The 19,792-nt window shown below is 37.2% G+C and overlaps 1 protein-coding gene across 1 annotated transcript; it reads right to left on the bottom strand.

Moving 5' to 3' along the window:
- Window positions 1-17,493: 17,493 nt before the first annotated feature.
- On the bottom strand, window positions 17,494-19,573 carry LOC116119129 (agamous-like MADS-box protein AGL17). The gene is made up of 6 exons (XM_031405077.1): window positions 19,516-19,573; window positions 18,537-18,636; window positions 18,401-18,442; window positions 18,273-18,314; window positions 17,804-17,958; window positions 17,494-17,699 (listed from the first exon to the last, which is right to left on the bottom strand). The coding sequence occupies exons 2-6, from the start codon at window positions 18,627-18,629 to the stop codon at window positions 17,684-17,686; spliced, it is 348 nt and encodes a 115-aa protein (XP_031260937.1). The 5' UTR covers window positions 18,630-18,636; window positions 19,516-19,573; the 3' UTR covers window positions 17,494-17,683.
- Window positions 19,574-19,792: the final 219 nt, after the last annotated feature.

Below are 19,792 nucleotides of genomic sequence, written 5' to 3'. Positions count from 1 at the left end.
AACGAAAATTACCTTTTAATAGTTAAAAGGTAAAAGGGTAAATTTATGGGTTGTTAATGTAAACTAGTTTAGTTTACATGGACCCTTGAATGATATTGATTATTCAAAGGGTGACATAATAAATTTAATAAATACTTGGGCTCCCTTTTTAAAATAAGATTTTATTGGGCTTAGAAGTGAAAACCAAATAATTGCAAAATTGCCCAAGTATATATAAATGCAAAAGGTTGCATTTTAGTTCATAACACACATTGTTCACTCAAAGCAAAACTAAAACTCTCTCAAAGCCACGACCACTCTCTAAACCTCTCAAGGTGGTGTTAAAGTGTGAAGGTGTCATTACTTTGAGGCTAATCTTCATCAATCCAAAGCAAAGGAATAGGTATAATCTCTTTTCCAAGCTTTGTTTGAAAACCGGTTTTTGAATCCATGCTTTCATTCTCCATTTCCACCACTCTTCATGCATGCTGATTCTTTCAAAGAAACAGTCTGTTGCTCTTGATATGAAGCGACTTAGTGCTGCAATTCGCCCATTGAGGCTCATAACCTGCTTCTTGGTGGTCGGGCTTTTCATATCGAGGAGAGCTTGGATTTTCTCGAGGTTGATCTTTATTCCCCTCTAGTTAACCATGTATCCTAGGAATTTTCCCGAGGACACTCCGAATGAGCACTTGAGAGGGTTTAGCTTCATTTTGTATTTCTGAAGGATGTCGAACATCTCAGCGAGATACGCTATGTGATCTGAAGTGACATGCGACTGGACTAGCATGTCATCTACATAGACCTCCATTGACTTCTCAATCTGCTCTGAGAACGTTCAGTTAACCAGCCACTGGTAAGTTGCGCCAGCGTTCTTGAGGCCGAAGGGCATAACCTTGTAGCAATACAGCCTCCGATCTTTAACAAATGAGGTATGTTCTTCGTCTAGTGCATACATCAGAATTTGATTGTATCCCGAGTATGCATCCATAAAACTCAGCAGCTCATGCCTGGAGGTGGCATCCATGAGCTGGTTGATCCTAGGCAGGGGAAAACTATCTTTCGGGCATGCTTTGTTGATGTCAGTGAAGTCAACACAAGTCTGCCACTTGCTATTGGGCTTCTTTACTAGAACCGAGTTGGCAACCCAGCTCGGATAGAGTGCTTCTTGGATGGATCCATTCCGAAGGAAATTATCTACCTCAAGTTTCAAGGCACCGTATCATTCCGGATCCATTGCTCTTCTCTTGTGGCGAACCGACTTGGCTTCACTGTCGATGTTCAAGGCATGGCAAATAACATTCGGGCTGATCCCGACCATATCTGCATGCGACCATGTGAACACATCGATATTCTCTCTGAGGAAGCCGGTCAATTCGGCGACAAGCTGAGGGTTGAAATTGCTCCCAATCCTCAACACTCTGCTCGGCTCACTCAGGTCGACCGACACCTTAGATAGATCCTCAACTGGCCTACTGGAAAGGCATTCCTGAATACGAGGATCTATATTATCCTTGGCCGGGTCAGGCTGCGGTTCAATCCAGCTGATTGCCATTGCCTGTCAGGGAATGTCGCGTGAGATGCCCTTTCCTTTGCACACCATCTGTACTGCCCTTACATAACAGTCGCGAGACATGCACTGAGATCTGCTTACTTCCCCTATCCCCGTCGAGGTGGGGAACTTCATCTTGAGATGGTATATCGAAGTGACCGCCTTGAAGTTTCTTAGTAGAGTTTGCCCTAGGATACCATTAAAAGCGGATGGGCAATCCACTACTAAGAATTCAGTTATTTTGGTCACCTCGTCAAGGTCACCCAGCGTGACTGGAAGCGAGATCGTTCCTTTGGGGATCAGGTGGTCCCTTGTAAAACCATATAGGGGGATCGAGGCGGGCTTCATGTCAGCCTCATCCAAATTCATTCTCTCGAAAGTTGTCTAGAACAGGATGTTCACAGCACTTTCGTTGTCCACCAACATTCTGTGGACGTCGAAGCGCCCTGTTTAGGGTGTGATGACGAGAGTGTCATTGTGGGGATGATGCAATCAGACTGCATCCTTTTCGAAGAAGGTGATTTCCTCCTTCTTGCGAACCTTTGGTGGTCGCCGCGTCGTGTTCATCATACTGACGAGGTCGTGATGGGCTACGCAAGCATATCTTTCCTGGGCACCTCGCGAATTTCCTGCGAGGTACGGTCCTCCAAAGATTACTCTGACGCTGCAGATACCGTTGCAATCACGACGATTATTTCCTGGTTCCTCTTGATTTTTCTCCCTCGCGGGAGCAGAGTCATCAACGTACTCTTTGAAATGTCCCTGCTTGATAAGGTTTTCGATGCTTGCTTGAGAGCTCGGCACTCGTCGGTGTGATGCCCATTGTCCTAATGATAACGACAATATTTTTTGCTATTTCTGGATGAAAATGGACCTTTCATGGGCTCGGGCTCTCCGAGCAGACTGGCCTCTTCTGACTTGTCAAGAATGGCCGAGACAGATGCATTTAAGGGGGTATATTGACTCATGTCGCGATCGCGACGACGAACTAGAGCATAAGACTTCTTAGGCTCGCACCGCGGTTTCTTTCCTTTTCGTTGATCATCATTAGCCTATCTGCGATCAACCCTCCTATTTTCCCCTCGACCAGGTGCACTACCTGAAGTGCCGAGGTCGTGGCGGTGGAGTGCTGCCACGGAGTTTTCAGTACAGAGGTATTTCTCCGCAAGACTGTAGAAGCGAGTGAGGGAAACATCATCCTCAACCTGTAATTATTTCCATAAATCGGTTGTGGGCTAACTCCCAGGATAATGAGAGTCCGAACAGACTCTTTGAGAGTGTGAGCTAACTTATGAAGCTCTTTATGGAATCGATCGATGTAAGACTGGAGGAATTCATCCCTCTCTTACCTTATGTTGCTGAGGTAGCTCAAAGGCATTGAGAACTTCCTGTTTGCTTAGAAGTATCTTAGGAACGTTGTGCTCATATGAGGCCACAAGCTGATCGATCCCGCTAGGAGTGACCTGAACCACTGTTTAGCATTAGAGTTACTGCCAAACAATGACACTTCGCCAAGTTTGAAACCTGGTGAAGCTTCATCAGGTCGTTGAATTCATACAAGTGATCCTGTGGATCAGAATTTCCATCGAACGCTCGCATATCGGGCATTCTAAATATTGATGGGAGAGGGGTGGCTAATACCGTCAGAGAAAAGGGGGACGCCTCTACAACCTGCCCTCGCTCATTTTGCTGAGCCTTTAGCTGATCTAGAGCTCGCTGCAACTCTTCGATCCGAGGTAACAACGCTACCCGCAGATTACTTTCTGCAACGTGGGTTCGACCCTCACGATTACGGTTGAGGAATGATCGTAGGTCGGATTCCTCCTCACCTCTACCGGTAGTTCCGACCAATCTTGACACACGATGGCTAGAGCCATGTGATGGTGATGAATGGTGCAAGGAATTTTCACGACCTCCACGATGGTACGAACTGCCCCGCGGAGTGTGGGAACCTCCCACACGATGACGATCGAGATTGTCATTCTGGCGGTGATAAGAATCACCCCGCCCAGCACTTTTATGGGAGTGCTCATGCGATGTGGCATGGGACAGCTCGGGATGTGACCTGTCACCGAGCCTTAACGCCACGGGTATTCTACCCAAGATGTAGTCGGTGTTTGCCGACCCTTTGGAGCCCTTAGGCCGGTTGTTTGCCACTTGCTTACCCTTCCTTTGACGTGTTGCAGTGCACGCGGCATGGGTTATTGCCCTTTTCCGCGTTTTCACGCGATTGCAAGCGTTTTTGGCGGTTGCACCGCCCCATTTGATTTGGGTGGCATACCCCGGTCTAAACAGTTCAGCCTTCGGCTGACCGTTTGGGGAGTATTATTGAACCTCTCCAGGTAGCTCATGACGGTTGGGTTAAGTTGTGAGCTTGAAGGGATATCCCCCACGACATTTTGTTGAACTGAGGGCACCTTGGGAGAAGTGTCCTCTTGTACTTAAGGGATCTCTTCATCACCATGATTGGTTCGCTCATATTCGAATCGGCGAGCCATTTGCTATTGTAAGACCAGTTAGTCAGAGATTCTCCTGATGAAGGACGAATACTAAATCAGGCCCTCCTTCTAGTGCCAAACTGTTGATGCGAGATTTTGACACCAACTAAACGCACGTGCGAAATGCTGAGTTGGCCCAGAAGATACACGCGAATGGGGGTAGTGAAATGAGTAAGAGATGGAGAAACAATGTTTTAAAGTGGTTCGGATGCTTAAGCAAGCGACTTCTACGTCCACTGATATTGTATTAATATGGAGGGTCAAGTCGCGTTCAGTGAGCTAACTTGCAAGTGATTACAAAAGTGAGAATAAGCTATTATAGAGAGAAATTAGCTATTACAGAGTAAAAATGGGCCAATCCCACAAACGGGAGAGGAGCTCTCTATTTATAGTGGGATGAATTGGAGTAATGATTACAGAATCCGTAAAAAGGGGGCAAATACCGTGCAAATCCTTCTTTGCGTCCCGTTGCTCACCCACTCGAGTGATTTCCTCGTTTAGTACAAGGGCTGGACATGTGGATGGCCTCCAGCCTTTTGTCAGTCTGGCACGCACCCACTATACTGGCAGGAGCATGCTGCTCACGCCAGCATGCGACATGGCTGCGCCTGAACAGCTGTAGGATTTGCCTAGACTCTGACCATTTACACTGACCGGGCTCTGCGTCAACCCTACTTTTTCAGGCATAACAATACCAAAAACGTTCGATTGTAACGAAGATCACATGCAATTTTCTAAAACAGTATACCAAATTAAATAAATAATGAATTACTAGTTGAAATAGTAGAAGTGTCCATACAATTTCAAGTGGACCAAACCAAAATAATTCCATTATGAAAACGCTCCCTGAATGTTGTAGCCAACTGTTCCCCAACTTGCACAACGAGAATCCTCAAAGCAAACACCAAGCAAAACCCTAACAGTCACATAAGTTTTTCCTTTACTCAACCACGTGTCAGGGGCCTTTCACACTCCACATAGCTTTCTCGTGCTTCATTTCCTTCTGACAAACACTCACAACTGCTTCCCCCGCAGGCTATACACATTTCTTCTATATTCTTAGTGATGGCAATGGTTCGGCTGGACCGGATACCCCTTGGCCTAGGCCCAAGCTCGATCTCATGACAAAGGTCCAAGCCTAGTCCGGGTCCGTCGTGGGTATGACAGATAAAACTCAAGCCCGGTCCGACGGGCTTTTTGTAATCTCAGGCCCGGCTCAAGTCTACCCATTTTTATAATGTGAATTTTTAAATATTAATAAATTTCAATTTTTTTATATTTTTAATTCTAGAAACAATTTTTATATATTAATTTACTTTTGAATACTCACCAAATATATAAATAACTTTCCATAAAGTGCATCCATCCATCCATGTAGGGTTTGGGAAAAATGAGTATATATATGTAGGATAATCTTGTAATTAAATACATAGTATAAGGATAATTTAGTATAATTAATACTAAAATTGTTGGGGCCAGGCCGGGATGGAAAACATGCACAGGCCCAGCTCGTACCCGAGGTTGGGCTTTAAAATCAGGCCCAAGCCCAAGCCCAAGCCCAAGCCCAAGCCCGCAAACATCGGGTAAAGCCCGACCTTTTCAGGACAAGCCGGGCCGAGTACCTGGAAATATCGAGCCCATTGCCATCTCTATTTATTCTTAGTTATGCTTTAAAATAAAAAAATATTTCTAATTGAACCCATAACTTAAATAAATTACTCCTAGAATTAAAATTAGAAGAAAAGTATTTTAATTACGGACATTTGAAAATTATAATTAAAATTTAAACAATTTAAATTACTGAAAATTAATATGCAAATAAAACAAGACAAAACATTTTAGAATTAAAAGAGAGTAATATGGAATTTAAATAAAATCATTTATCTTTTACAAATAACATAAAAAGTATCATAATTATTACTTATTTATATTATAAAAAAAGAAAGACTATATTTAATTTTTTTGGTTGAGAGACATATATTGTAATGGGACAGATTTTGCTTCCACCTTGTAGGTTACTCATCCAAGGGCGGGGATGAGTGAACCATCCCCTGCCTTCTCTGGATATTGTCAACCTTATCTTAAACTGTCAATCTATAATAAAATTCATAATAAAATTAATTTATGATTAGATGATTTGGGATGTAATTTCATTGCATAATGTAAACTGTGAAATATGTCATATTTCTCCTATAATATTATTGTAGTTGAAAATGATCGTAATACTTTGAGCTTTAACAATTAATGATAATAAATAATACTACACTCACAAAGTCTTCATACAAATATATGTGTACAAAGTGATGTGTCATACTATGATTGAGAGAGTGAATTTTTAAAGTCAACTTTTTAACTAAAGTTAAATTCACTGTCCCAATTATAGTGTGATACATCACTTTGTACATATATCTTTTACAAGGATTTTGTAAATATAATATTACTCAATGATAATAAATATTATTTAGGGATGAGGTACGACGATACTAGAACGTTCATACAATAAAAAAATGTAGGGTGCATTTGTTTCATTATTTGCAACCCTATTCTCTATCCTATTTTCTAAATATTGTTTGTTTTATTATTCAGCAAAAAGTTTTTTCAAAAACTAATTCTGACACATGTGACCGTTGCCTGCAATTTTGCAGTCTTCTTTTCTTTCTTCACTTTTGCAGTCTTCTTTTCTTTCTTCACTTTTTTTTTTTTTTTTTGGTCTGTTTGTTCTGTCTTGACTCCTTCACCACCGTCACATCTTTCTCTCAATTCCCAAATCCACCGTGAGAAACCATCTTCCTCTCAATTCCAACAACACAAAACCACCTCACATTGTCCGACCTTCCACCTGCAAACGATCTTCCACCTGCAAATACAATCTTCCACCTGTAAATACCACCCAAACACATTTTTCCACCATCATCACAACAGAAACACACAGCCACCAATCACCATCTGCTTTTATCATCACAAAACAAAACCCAGCGTTGCAACCCATCTTCCACTGCCACCATCATCACAAAAGCAAACCATCATCACAATACCATCATTCATCGTTCATTATCTGCCACCTTAAAACCACCACCATCGATCAGGATCTACCACTAACCACCACAGTCGTGGTCTTTTCTGCCACGAACCACCACCGTCGTCCTGTTTTTTGCCATGAACCACACTGATCGTTGTCTTTTCTACCACGAAGATCTCCCATCGTCGTCATCTGCAGCGAAGATCTCCCGTCGTCGTTGATCTGCCGCGAAGATCTCCCGTCGTCGTCGATTTGCCATGAAGACCTCATGTTGTCGTCGATTTGCCGTTAAAATCTCTCGTTGTCGCCGATCTGCCACGAAGCGAAGACCACTGTCGCCGATCTACCACGAACGCCCACCGTCATCACCTCAACGTGAACCAACTCCCACCATCTGATACCAACCACCCATCACCACGCAAATGTAATGGCCTATTTGCTTTGACAATTTGCATCAATATATGTAAATATATAAAGCTAAAAAAAGTTAAAAAAAAAATGTTAAAAAAAAAGGTTTATTTTGTTGGTATTATTTTTAACGTTTCAATCTTTACAAGGAAATATGTAAATCGTGGAAGGGACAAACAATAAAAAAAATATATCGGTAAATCGTGAAAGGGACAAACAATAAAAAGAATATATCTGTAATGGATGAATTTTGGGAGTAAAAAATTGTTGGATTAGTGGAAATATTTTTTTGGGATTTTTCTAATTGATATATTTGTTTTGCAGATTCAGCATCGTTATTTGATCATACGAACAAATTACAATCATATGCACAAATGTCAGTATAATTTGTCCCAACGTCACAGGATTGATTACTACTTGCAATAGAGGCAAAAGTTTCGACGTTTTCTAGACTTGGAGTTCGTCATACACCTTGTTGGTCAACATTGCCTGTATCTTCCCCTGTATTGACAACTTCAAGCAGTGTTGGATTGAACGAGGTATAAGTTTATTTGTGTTTACTTGATTACGTTTACATGTGCCTATGTCTATTTGTAATGTGATTAGTGATTCGTATGGTGTCCCAATGTTGGTTGTCGTTCTCACTGCACTGTTCTTAGATGCGTGATACTGTGAACTGGTCCACTAAGATAACCAACAAATTTTTGGTCCTGTTGTCTGAGCGGGCGAAAACTTCGCACGGTACTTCAATAAAAATAGCAGATTATTAGGAAATGTTGGACGACTTATCATTAGTGGCTGGGAGGAGACTCAATGTCACACAACTAACCTCTAAGTACTTTCGCCTGCGAATAGTATATCAAGCATGGCGGAAATTGCTGCAACACAGGAGGTTCGGGTGCGATCATGAGTCGCAAAGTCTAACGTGTCCCGTAAACGTTTGACAAGCATATGTCAAGGTAAATTTTCATCTTTTTTAACTAATATTAATCAACGACACCGTAATTGTACGCATTTTTTTTTCGGACTACCAAATATTAATATATTATTCTTTTACATTACCAGCAAAACCCACTAGCGCAACAATTCTACCATAAGGGACTTTCTCACAAGGAGCTTTATGAAATCATATTTGAGAAGCAAACTGCCACTAGGAGATATGCATACACATCTACATCTCAACCGGTGGAGACCTCCACTTATTCCAATCAGGGCGTAGTTCCCATGGATGATAGCGACTTTGAACCTGATCCAGATCAGACGACAGGGGAAAAATGGCCAAACACATCTAGCCATGGAAGAGCGAGAAATAGGAGGAACAGAAGCGGCCAGGGACAATCACTTGTGGATGTCATTGGTAGATAGACGGACAAGCTTGTGGAGAAGCGGACTATGAGATCGAGGGCTAGCAATCGTAGTGGAAATAAGAGGGACGAAGAGAACACCAGTGGTCCATCTGATCCCTTTTTCATGAGCAATTGTATTGACATCATGATGGCCATGCAAGTACCCACAGAGTTTTACATGCCGGTTGTCAAGTACTTATATCAAAATCCAGGGTGGCGGGAGATATTCGTGAAACTCCCACGCGAGGAAAAGGCTAATTGGATTTATAACGACTTTCGCAATTTGTAGATGACACTGTATGTCCTAAGTGTTTGCCAACACTTTTGTATGCGTCAGTGGGCACTTGTCATTAGAATTAGAATTTATAACGCTACTGTATGAACTTATTAATTGTGCTACTGTATGTACTTATTAATTGTGCTACTGTTTTATGTGAGATTACATGTTTCATATGAGTTTTGGATTGTCATTAGAATTAAATATTGACTGTTATATTTTGCTAAATAGTACAACAACTGTTAATTGTTGATCAATGTTTTGCAAATGTGCAAGTTTAAATGGCATCGTCTAGCCGTACAGTAAGAAGACGACGTTCTATAGATGACGAAGAAGAAATATTGACAGATATAGCCATTGCACTTTGAGGTGTTGCCGCGTTAGAAACAATTGGGCGTCAACTACGACATACATCCATATTAACTGGTCATGAGTACATGTTGGAAGTACTCAATGGTCATGCTAACAGGATCTTTGACAAGTGTCGTATAGACAAATACTGTTTTACATACTTATGTGACATTTTGTCAAAGCAAGGCAAATTGCGACCAACCAGGAAGACGAGTTTGGAAGAACAAGTTATAATATTTCTAACAATTGTTGGTAAAAACGAGACAATCAGAACGATGATAGAGGATTTCCAACATTCGGGTGAGACGATCTCTAGATATGTTGACACAGTTTGCAAGGCGATATGTGAGTTGAAGATAGAGTTTATTAGACCACCTGACTTCAGTGATGTTCCATGGGAAATATCAGCCAACCGAAAATATTGCCCTTTCTCTAAGGTACTGGTTCATTATGTTTTCTATTAGTGGATAGTTAAGTTCATTGTGTTATTAATGTTGATAGTCGGTTAATATGAGTAAAATTCAATTTTGATGATAGAACTGTATTGGAGCCATTGATGGCACACATGTATACGCTTCGATTCCACATGAATTTGCCGATAGGTATCAGAATCGCAAAGGAACGTTGTCATAGAATGTAATGGCTGCATGCAACTTTAGGATGATGTTCACTTATGTCGTTACTGGATGAGAAGGATCTGCGCATGATTCAAGAGTTTTAAATTTAATTCTTGATGATCCTAATCTGGATTCCCACATCTTCCACCAGGTATAAGTATTTTCTTGACGTATTATAGCGTATTTGCTCCACTGTTGAGGCCATGTAGTTCAAATAACATGTCTGATTTTATTACAGGGAAATACTATTTGGTTGATACGGGTTATCCAAATAAAGAAGGGTTCCTCGCCCCTCATAGGCGAGCGGCTTACCATATTTCTGATCACCGCCGTAACCGAAGGAGGCCACAAGAGTTGTTTAACTACAAATATACTTCACTCCGCAATGTTATCGAGAGAACCTTTGGTGTTTTGAAAAGACGGTTCCGTATTCTGAATAGAATGAACAATTACCTGTTGGACAAACAAGGGAAGATTGTTTGGCATGTTGTGTATTTCATAATTTTATCAGAATGTACAATACGGAGGACCCTATCTTCGAACAGTATACTGAAAATACGGGTAATGAGCAAGTACATTGTGATCGCCAAAACGGGGCAGAAGATGGCTGAAATAGAGAAGGACCGAGTCAACAGCAGCAAGGTATTATAAACAACATAACGACTGTACGAGATAACATAACGAATGCACTATGGGCAGCGTAGTGGACCATGTCGTAGTTGTTAATGGAGTATACGTGTAAAAACGATTGTAAGGATTGATAATTAGTACTTTGGTTATATATGTATTAATGTGATATTTTTAAGCGGTTGGATTAGTACTTGAAATTAATATGAATTTTTGTTTTTTAATATTTACTGGTTACAAAATTACCAATAAAATATTTAATATTATTAAAATGTAAATTGATAAGTTTTAAGGTTATAATAATACATTATTTTAACAAAATACACCAAAATATTATATTAATAAATCATTTATAAAAAATATATATCAATCAAATAAAAGACACAAATAACAAAGTCAAAATATTCTACCAAACACATATTCTTCAAATCTTATTCTCATAATAATAACCTCACTCAATTATCTAATATTATTCTCAAAATCTTATCCAAAATAATAAAACAAACGGACTTTACATACCCAGTGATCAGAAGAATCTTATTACGGGACCTCACACTTCGACAGCTGTCCAGCTACGTCGATACCTTCTTATAATCCTCTCCACACAGAATCTTTCCCCGATTTTCTAATCCACAGACGTGAACGTTGGCTTAGATATTTTTTCTCTCTCTACACACGACGATTTTTATATATTGAACTCGGTGAAAACTTTGCCTGATCCTTCACTTTGATGCACTGTATTCTAATTCTTTCCGTTCAGTTGCCCTAGATCTTATTATTCATGGCCTCTTTATATGTAATGCATATTGTTTCAAAAGAGATTTTCATGCCGATTGTTTTTCTTGAGTTGAAGTTTTTCTCTGGTTTGTTAAACAACTATGTTCAATTCTTGCTTTCTTCCTTTTTACTTGATTTCTATGCTTAACATTTTGCTGTGTTTTCTCTTGCCTTTGTTTTTCGTGCAGTTTTTCTCTCTGTTGCTCGCTCTATGGTAGACGTTTCTACGATGAATCTTTGAACTGTTCGTTTGCCCAGGTATTATATTGCATGTCCATGTTTGTGTTTATGTCTGCTTTACGCTTTTGTTATTGCATTACTTCTTCTGATTTCCATGGTTTCATGCTTGTTCAAGTATTTTTACTTATTTATATTTTGCCCTTTCCGCGTTCATATTTCGTTAATTTGTGGTTGTATTTTAATTGAATGCAGAAGAAATCGGTGTAAATAAAGTAGTTGTGCGGAATTTGTTGTTTTAAATTTAAGGAGTAACATGATGATGTTTATATGAGTTATTAACTGTTTCATTTTCTCATGGATTGAGCCTCCCAAATGTCATATGTACTTGGTTTGCCTTTGAATTGCAGCGAGTTGAGTCCTATGGTTCAGTTGTGAAGAAACTGTCTTATAGTGGCCAGTGGCCTTAAGCTGAAGTAGTTTTGAAATGTTGGATTGATTTTATCATGAAAAGTAGATTTGTTTTTCTTAACTTTGTTGTTGCAACATTATTGTTTCAAGTTTGTGAGCACAATGTAATTTTAGTTTCTATAATTTCATAATGGAGTGTACAATTGTGAATCAAAATTGTGTGCTGTGGTATAATTCAGGGATTTGTTGGAGAGTGATTGGTGGATTTCAATGATACTTCTTTCAGTTTGAAAACATGGATGAGAATGCTATCTTCTACATAATCAATCTTTGGTAATTCCTAAGGGTTAAGCCATTTTACAACAATGTTATTTGATACAAACAAAAAGGAAATAGTACCACCATGTATGCTCTTTCCCATTTATTAGAGAAATCATCTTTCTTTAACAGTTCAAGTCAGTGTGTCTTATTGAGTTTTACTGGACCAGTCCAGGAAAGAAAATATATGATTAATAATTTGCATCTGAATTTTTCTTGTTTTGCTACTGAAAGTTTTCTAAGTCTAAATTATAGGTATTGTTGAAAGGAGAAGTAGTGTGTCTTTGAATTTTGCAGTGTATCTTTATAGTTTACAACTCTGAGGCACTAATGAATTTATTAAGGGCGTTTATCTTAGTTTTTGTTGTTTTTAGGACCATTTTACAATGTCCTGATCTCTCTATATTGATCTTTTGTTTATTTAGCGGTCAGGACCTATACACATATAGATATACTGTAGAAAACATGGTCATTGCTCTATAAATCCTTCTTCAACCAATATAAGCCTTTTATCAAATAAAATACTTATTGAAAGAGTCATAGAGTTTGAATTCAAAACTTTTTTTAGTAATCACTGAAACTTGTTATAACCTTTTAACTTATTGATTGATCACATCAGTATACTTGTGCTGTTGTGCATGAAAATTACGTTAGATTGTTCTACTGTTCTAATGAGGATCTTGGATAGTAAAAAACATAATCTGTCTAATAATATAGTGAAAACCCATAACCGCTAGGTTAAGTCCATCTAATGGTTAATTGAGCACATGTTCTACCTACTGCTTGTAGCAAATGTTAAGCAAATGATATCGGCAAAATGTGGTCCACATTTTTTGCTGAGTACCATATCAAGTTCGTGCATGTTTAGTTCTTTTATGTTGGTTTCATAAAGCTGATTTTCAAAATCTTTTTATTAATAATATGTTAGCCAATATTGTCATCAAAGGTGTCTTATGTATATGTACCCTGTGTGAATGGTTAGGCATCTTCTTCTTTTTATATTTATTTTTAAACTGTGTTCTGGAATCGATATGTTCAATGAGAGTAATGTATCTGGTTCTATTTGTTTCTCTCTGATCTTTGAAGGAAGATTTGAATTTATATTTGTTATATCAACCAACTAGCAGACCCTTTCTCATGTATTGTTGGAGCAAGAACGTAATAGTTATCAAGTTTTAAAAGGATATTAAACTTCTTGAGTATATCAACTTTAAGTTTTGTGGGAGAGATTAAATTCCAAGCATATTTGAGAAGAAAGTAAAGTCTTACTTTTTCAGGGATGCAATAAAAGCATGTGAAATTATAGGGTTTTATGAATAAGATGAAGGCATGTAAACCATTTTTTGTAATTTTCTAATTGTTCCAAAGTCTTATAAGTTGAATTAATCAAATTCAATTTTTGTACCGCATGGGCTAAGCTTATTAGTGGTAAAAGCCCTTGGTTTCACTTACGTGGTCAAAGATTCAATCTTTTTGGGGCCACCTATGTGAGATTCCCACATGTTTTCTGGTTATTAAATTTTTAGAGTATAGAAATAGCCTTTAATTAGATCTTGGTGAACATGTAGGGAAGATCGATGGATTTCTAGGTAAAAAATGAAATTTAATTTGACCATTTTGTCTTTTGATAAGGCCATTGATAGTTTAAATTTTCAAGTAGAAAGTAATAAGTGGTTAATTTTTTTTCCTTCTGTTGTCAAATGTTTAGTTTTGAGTTGGCAATGCATGACTTTGGCCATATTCCACATAATGGGCCAAGTTTAGTTCTTATAAACAAATGATAGTTGCATGGTTCGGTTTGGGTTTATTTACTAAATTACCAATGAGAGAGCAAAGTTTCTTTTCTTATCCATCACACTCCAATAAACAATAAAGCTATCTTAAGAATGAAACAACAAGCCAATAAGCCAAAACAAGGGGATAAACATCGTAAGACTAATACACACTGCTTTAAAAAAAATAGATATATTAACGTATCTATGAAATTTTTAGGTTGTTCTCAACTCTCTCTCTCTCTCTCTCTCTCTCTCTCTCTCTCTCTCTCTATATATATATATATATATATATATATTTTGCTTTTCATGATGACACTTCAAACTACCCCATACCACTTGTTGATAGTAATATTTCATTTCTGCGACTACTGACCACTTATTGTGAGGTTTAGATACAAAAATTGATGGTAATATTTTATAACTTCCTATTACAACAGATAAGGTATTAAAAAAATGTTAGAGTTTATCATATTCAGATTAAACAGTAAACATGAACCTTGTTAAATGATGAATCAACATTACATTCAAACCAATTATTTAATTTAAATCTCAAAACAATTTAACAACTTCCCAATTAAAATTTTCCTTGTGTGTTAAAATATCTTCTTAAGCATCACTTATATTGCATTAAAAGGCTTTGAGTTCAAATTTCTCATGTCACTTATATTGACATCTATATTTGTAAGTTTGTCTATTCTACCTGAAATTGTTGGGTTTGATCTATGTTACACATGAGGTGGCCTCATACAGGTTTTAATATTATTGTTTTGGCCCTTGATAGCTTATGTTTTAGGGTCAAGTTGTAATTTAATAATGAAAGCTGTGTTGTAAAGTGATTGTGTAATTTTGATTAGTGTTTTCTTTAGAAGTGTGACTTTGAAATATTGACTTGGACAACCATCATCCTACCAATACTGTAGGTTGGGCAGTTTGTGGCAAATGGTCACTTGTTGATTGAATAAGAATCTATTTACTGATATAGTTATAAAGTCCATTTACTTAAGGTGAACGACATGTGTTCACTTTTGAAGCTTCTACCGTAATTTTTGGTGCCTAAAGTGTTCAGAGTTTCCAATCAAAACTTGTTTATCCTTTGACCTCTGTAAGAGCATCAATTATTCAGTTCCAACTGTTTATTGCAGGAAATCACAAAATACAAATACTTCTGAAAAACCAGAACAAGATGATGAAAAGGATTCTTTTGATCTCTTTTTCAGAAAATTCTTATTCATATTGAATCTTTCTAGAAGTATCTGAGTGAAGTGAGACTGTTTTAGTCTTAATGTTTGGATACAAGTAGGCTATCCAAATTTTGGACAAATTGCAATGGTAGTGAAACGAATAAACTCACTGCCAAAAGCTTGTAAAACCAAATTAAATTTTTCTGTGAACTAGAATAAGAGCGCTGGCCCACCCTTTTATTTCATACCTTACTGTTATTTCATAGTCTGAACTTGGAAGTCTTGGTTCGCTTGTATTAATTAGCAGTGGTCACTGCATCCAACTAATTTATTTATTGTAGCCAACATATGATGTGATTTAGTGTAGCGTGTTTGTTTTTAGTTATATGTTGTGTGCATCATTAGTGAGCGCACATGAATCTGGTTTTTTGAGTGGAAAAGCACATTAGAAATTCAGGTTTTTCTCTGGATGTATTCAACTGTTGATTTGTTAGCATCTTCTTGGTTCTGATATCTTTTATTCCTGACACCTTATACTTGCAGCCAAACTATCCTACTCATAAGCTGCTAGAAGTTTCTCATTTTATCTTGCCTTCTTCTTACGGCCTTAAATACTAAATGGGGGCAGAGTGTAATCATTGACTCTTTACTGATAATGACATGAAAGGGGTCTGCGTAAAGAACTTAAAAGGATGTAAAGGACATAAATAACGGTCTTTTCAGTGCTTGTACTGACTAATGCACGTGTTACAGGGCAAAGCACAAATATGCTGGATTGGATACTTAAGAAAGAGAAAGGGTGCCAAAGCTTAAAGCTCTGGTTTTTGGTTTTTCCACCTACCAGAGTTCTTCTGTCTTGAAGATCTCACATATATATTCTGCAAACTAGGTATGCCAACATCGAAAATTTTAAAAATCTTGTGTAGTTATTGACGACAGAGAAGACAAAAGACTGAATGGAATAATTCTTATTGTCTTAATTCTGAAAGTTACAAGGAAGCCTGGTATACAAGAGTTTTAAAATAGGAATATTCTAAACTAGGAAAAATATAATATTCAGAAAAATAAAAGCCTATTTTACAGCCTTAATTATAGCCCTAATTAAAACAAATATACAATAAAGGAAAAAACCCTAAATTAACGTAATATTGTCAATAGTTATTATAAGATATCTTGGACAAACCGGGCAAAGCACTTATATGCTATGTTGCGCACATAGAAAGTGAAAGGATTCCAAACCTTGAGGTTCTCATCTTTGGTTTTCCACCTACCAGAGATCTCCTGTCTGCAAGAGCTCACATAAACAATTTAGTTGTTTGATGGATCCATGGGAACTACATATGACAACATCAAAAATCTAATAAATTTTTTGAAGTGATAAAAAGATATCTTGGACACCATTTACAATGCAAAGTACATATAAGCTATTTTGGGTAATTAAGATTGCGTAAGGGTGATGGAGCCTGTGGTTCTAGTCCTTGGTTGTCTATTTACCAGAGATTTCCTGTCTGCGAGAGCTTACATTTATGTCGTGTTATTTGTTAGATCCCTGATGAACTAGGTATGGCAGTATTGGAAATCTTATAAGTCTTGTGCAGTGATTTATAAGATATCTTTGACATTTATTCTTCATCCTGTCTTTATGTCATTGTTGCATGGCATTTTGTTTCTAGCCATCTTCCTACGTTGTACAGTTGGGGTTCTCATCTTGCTTCTCAATTTGTTTTGCTCATTATTTTAAATTAGTTGTACCCATTGTGTGTTGTTTTTTGCGTAAGTTATGAATTAGGCATGCCTTGTTTGATCTGGTTTGCATTTGTATGTACTTAGCTACCCACTTAATCTTATTGCTATCATGTTAGTTTAGTATCTTTTATTATTATTTCATAAGTGTCTATACTAGGAGATGAAAAATAACCTTTAGGGATGTGCTATGTGAATGACCCGTCCCATGAATTGCAGTTTTCTTGAATATGTAATTACTAGTGATGAATTATTGGCTATTGTGTTTACAGCAACATAGATCAGGTTTTCTGGAATGCTAGCGAACCTTCATTAAAACCATATAGGTACTACAACTTTAGCAGTATCAATCATAACAACACCTTTTAATAAAAGTTATGTAAGACCTGACACATTCTTTCCCATTATTGCATAAAATTTACATAGATATTGGGTTTGGCAGATTGTTCTACAGTAATAAATAGAGCTTGTTTCATAGAATATTGCACACTAAATCTGTTGATCCTGCAGCTTAATTTTACTTGTATTTAGTAACAGAAGCTTACTGATCAAGCTTGACTTTTGAACTGTGGGGCAAGTTATTGATAGAGTAAGGAGTGATGTGCTTCCACAGTTGTCAAATTTTTGTTAATGCAGCTGCAGTCTGTTGCAAATATTGAAAAACAATGTGCAGGGTTGAATTAAATTAATAAACTTATTAAACATAAATTATATATTACTTACAACTGTATCAAGGAAAAACTTTACCCCAGTTGCATTGATTTTGGTGGTGTCTCATTTTTTTGAGGCTGGGGCTGGCTTAACTGGAGACGGAGAGGTGGGTGTGATTCGTACCCATTGCTGATAGTGTATGGAGGCTGGGAAATCCTGTTTGCTGCATTTACATTTCTTGATCCATAAACCTGAGACCCAAACCTTTTGCTTAAGCATAGCTAATAAGAAAAACTCACTTATACAAACTTAATAATGTATTTCAGAGGCCTTGAAATTTTGTGGTATCAGGGGTGCTCATGGGAGGCCATAGGTTTAAGCTAGCAAGCAGTGTGTTGAGTGGGAGTGTGGCAGTTTGTAGAATAAGGCATGTATACTGAAATTGAGGTATGAAAAGCAGGTTCAATAATGAAATGGTGATGAGATTTTTTTAAATCGTTAGTACAGCTCTCTAGATCAGTACCTTCTTTTGCAGTTCTTTATTTTCTTGGTGGAGGATGTTTACCTTCTTATAGAGTTCTAAATTCTCTTGATGAATGAGACTTCCCTGCAGTAAACTCAATGAGATCAGGTAACATGGAATTAGCCCATAATAAAAATCTCAACAAAATTATAATCATCGTTTGAGGAAACCTTGTGGTTGAGTTCTTTGATCTCATCAGTTAAAATTTGTTCCTACAGAGAACAAAAGATGAATTTATTTCTCTATATATATGGATTATCCTAACCATTGTTGAATGATATCACAATTGCCTTGAGTTTATTTTACCTTTTTCACCCGGACACCCTTCAAACTCATTTCTAGTTGGTTTTCCAGATTCTGCAACTCTTTGACACTTAAACCAGAAAGTTCTTCTCCCATCAGTTGTCTGCATAAATCAAAGTGAAATGTTTGGTATGCTATAAAATAACACTGAAATATTTTTATTAGTTCATGTGATATATGTTGGGGTATTTCACATGGTCTTAACCATTAAATAGCAAGTCCCTATTTTCTTATGTCATAAATTTGTACTCTAGTTGTGTAAATGTCACATTCTTGCCTACCATTAATTTACAATTCTTTCTTTGTAAATGTTTGTTATTTACTAGTTTTTGAATCTTTAGATCATTATTGTGGAAGCATGAATTTTCTCCTATCATTAACTCAACCTACGGATGGATAAATCTTTTCTCCATGTTTTAAAATGATGCATGGATAAAACCTGGAGCAAGTTTTGATAAATTGAATGAATAATGGAGTTTATACCATCTTCTTGAGACTTTTATCCAAAAAGGCTAGATATAGAGATTACTTTTGGGCACTGAAAGTCAAGAATACCTATATTGGATATCCATACTAAGTTCAGATCATATAAGGTTTACACAATTTGTGACTCTAGTTGTCAATTGTCAAGTCAAACTATGTTGGATTATTGAGATTGCATTTAACATATGTCATTTTTTAGGTGCATTAAATTTGCATTTTAAATTTAATCTCAATGGTTGATTTAGTGGAATGATAAAAAAGCAATGTCCCAATCGTGTAAAAAATGTGGTATTGTTGATATTGTCCCTACATATCATGTTCTCTATTCTTTTTTGTGTTTGTTGTAAATACTATTACCAATTTCACTTCTCTTTAATTATTTATTTTTTGTATTATAACATAATTATGCATTCATAAGAATTAGATCCATAAGAATTTTTCTTGCTTTATTATACATGGAAGAATTGATAGTTATACTCTGAGTAACTAGTGGTTCTACCTGTGGCATTCTTGTAAGCCTTGTAGCTGTTGCCTCAAGTTGGCAGCCTCCCTTTGCCAAAACTAGCAAGTAAAATAATAAACATAAAATAAGNTTCCACGAATCAAGTGAATGAAGGATTCCTAGAATTGCAAGACAAATTACAGTTATTATTTATCAAGTATAAGGTCCTCATGATAATCACTAGCCAAGAAAAACCCACTACAATACAATTCCAGCTTTCACAATACAATTCAAGAAAAACCCAGAAACCCTAGACAAATGCAAGCAAAAAAAG

The sequence above is a fragment of the Pistacia vera genome, unplaced genomic scaffold, assembly GCF_008641045.1.
Source record: "Pistacia vera cultivar Batoury unplaced genomic scaffold, PisVer_v2 Contig873, whole genome shotgun sequence".
Lineage (NCBI taxonomy): Eukaryota > Viridiplantae > Streptophyta > Magnoliopsida > Sapindales > Anacardiaceae > Pistacia > Pistacia vera.
Note: the sequence above shows the minus strand (reverse complement) of the source record. Positions and strands in the feature narration are given on the sequence as shown.

Bases quoted from the DNA above. Each gene is read 5' to 3' on its own strand.
- LOC116119129 (XM_031405077.1), bottom strand. From the start codon at position 18,629: ATGGGAGAAGAACTTTCTGGTTTAAGTGTCAAAGAGTTGCAGAATCTG. The intron at 18,443-18,536 runs GTAAAATAAACT...TGTTCTCTGTAG, and splicing joins AGGGTGTCCGGGTGAAAAAG to GAACAAATTTTAACTGATGA. The intron at 17,959-18,272 runs GTAAACATCCTC...TTTGGGTCTCAG, and splicing joins ATTTAGAACTCTATAAGAAG to GTTTATGGATCAAGAAATGT.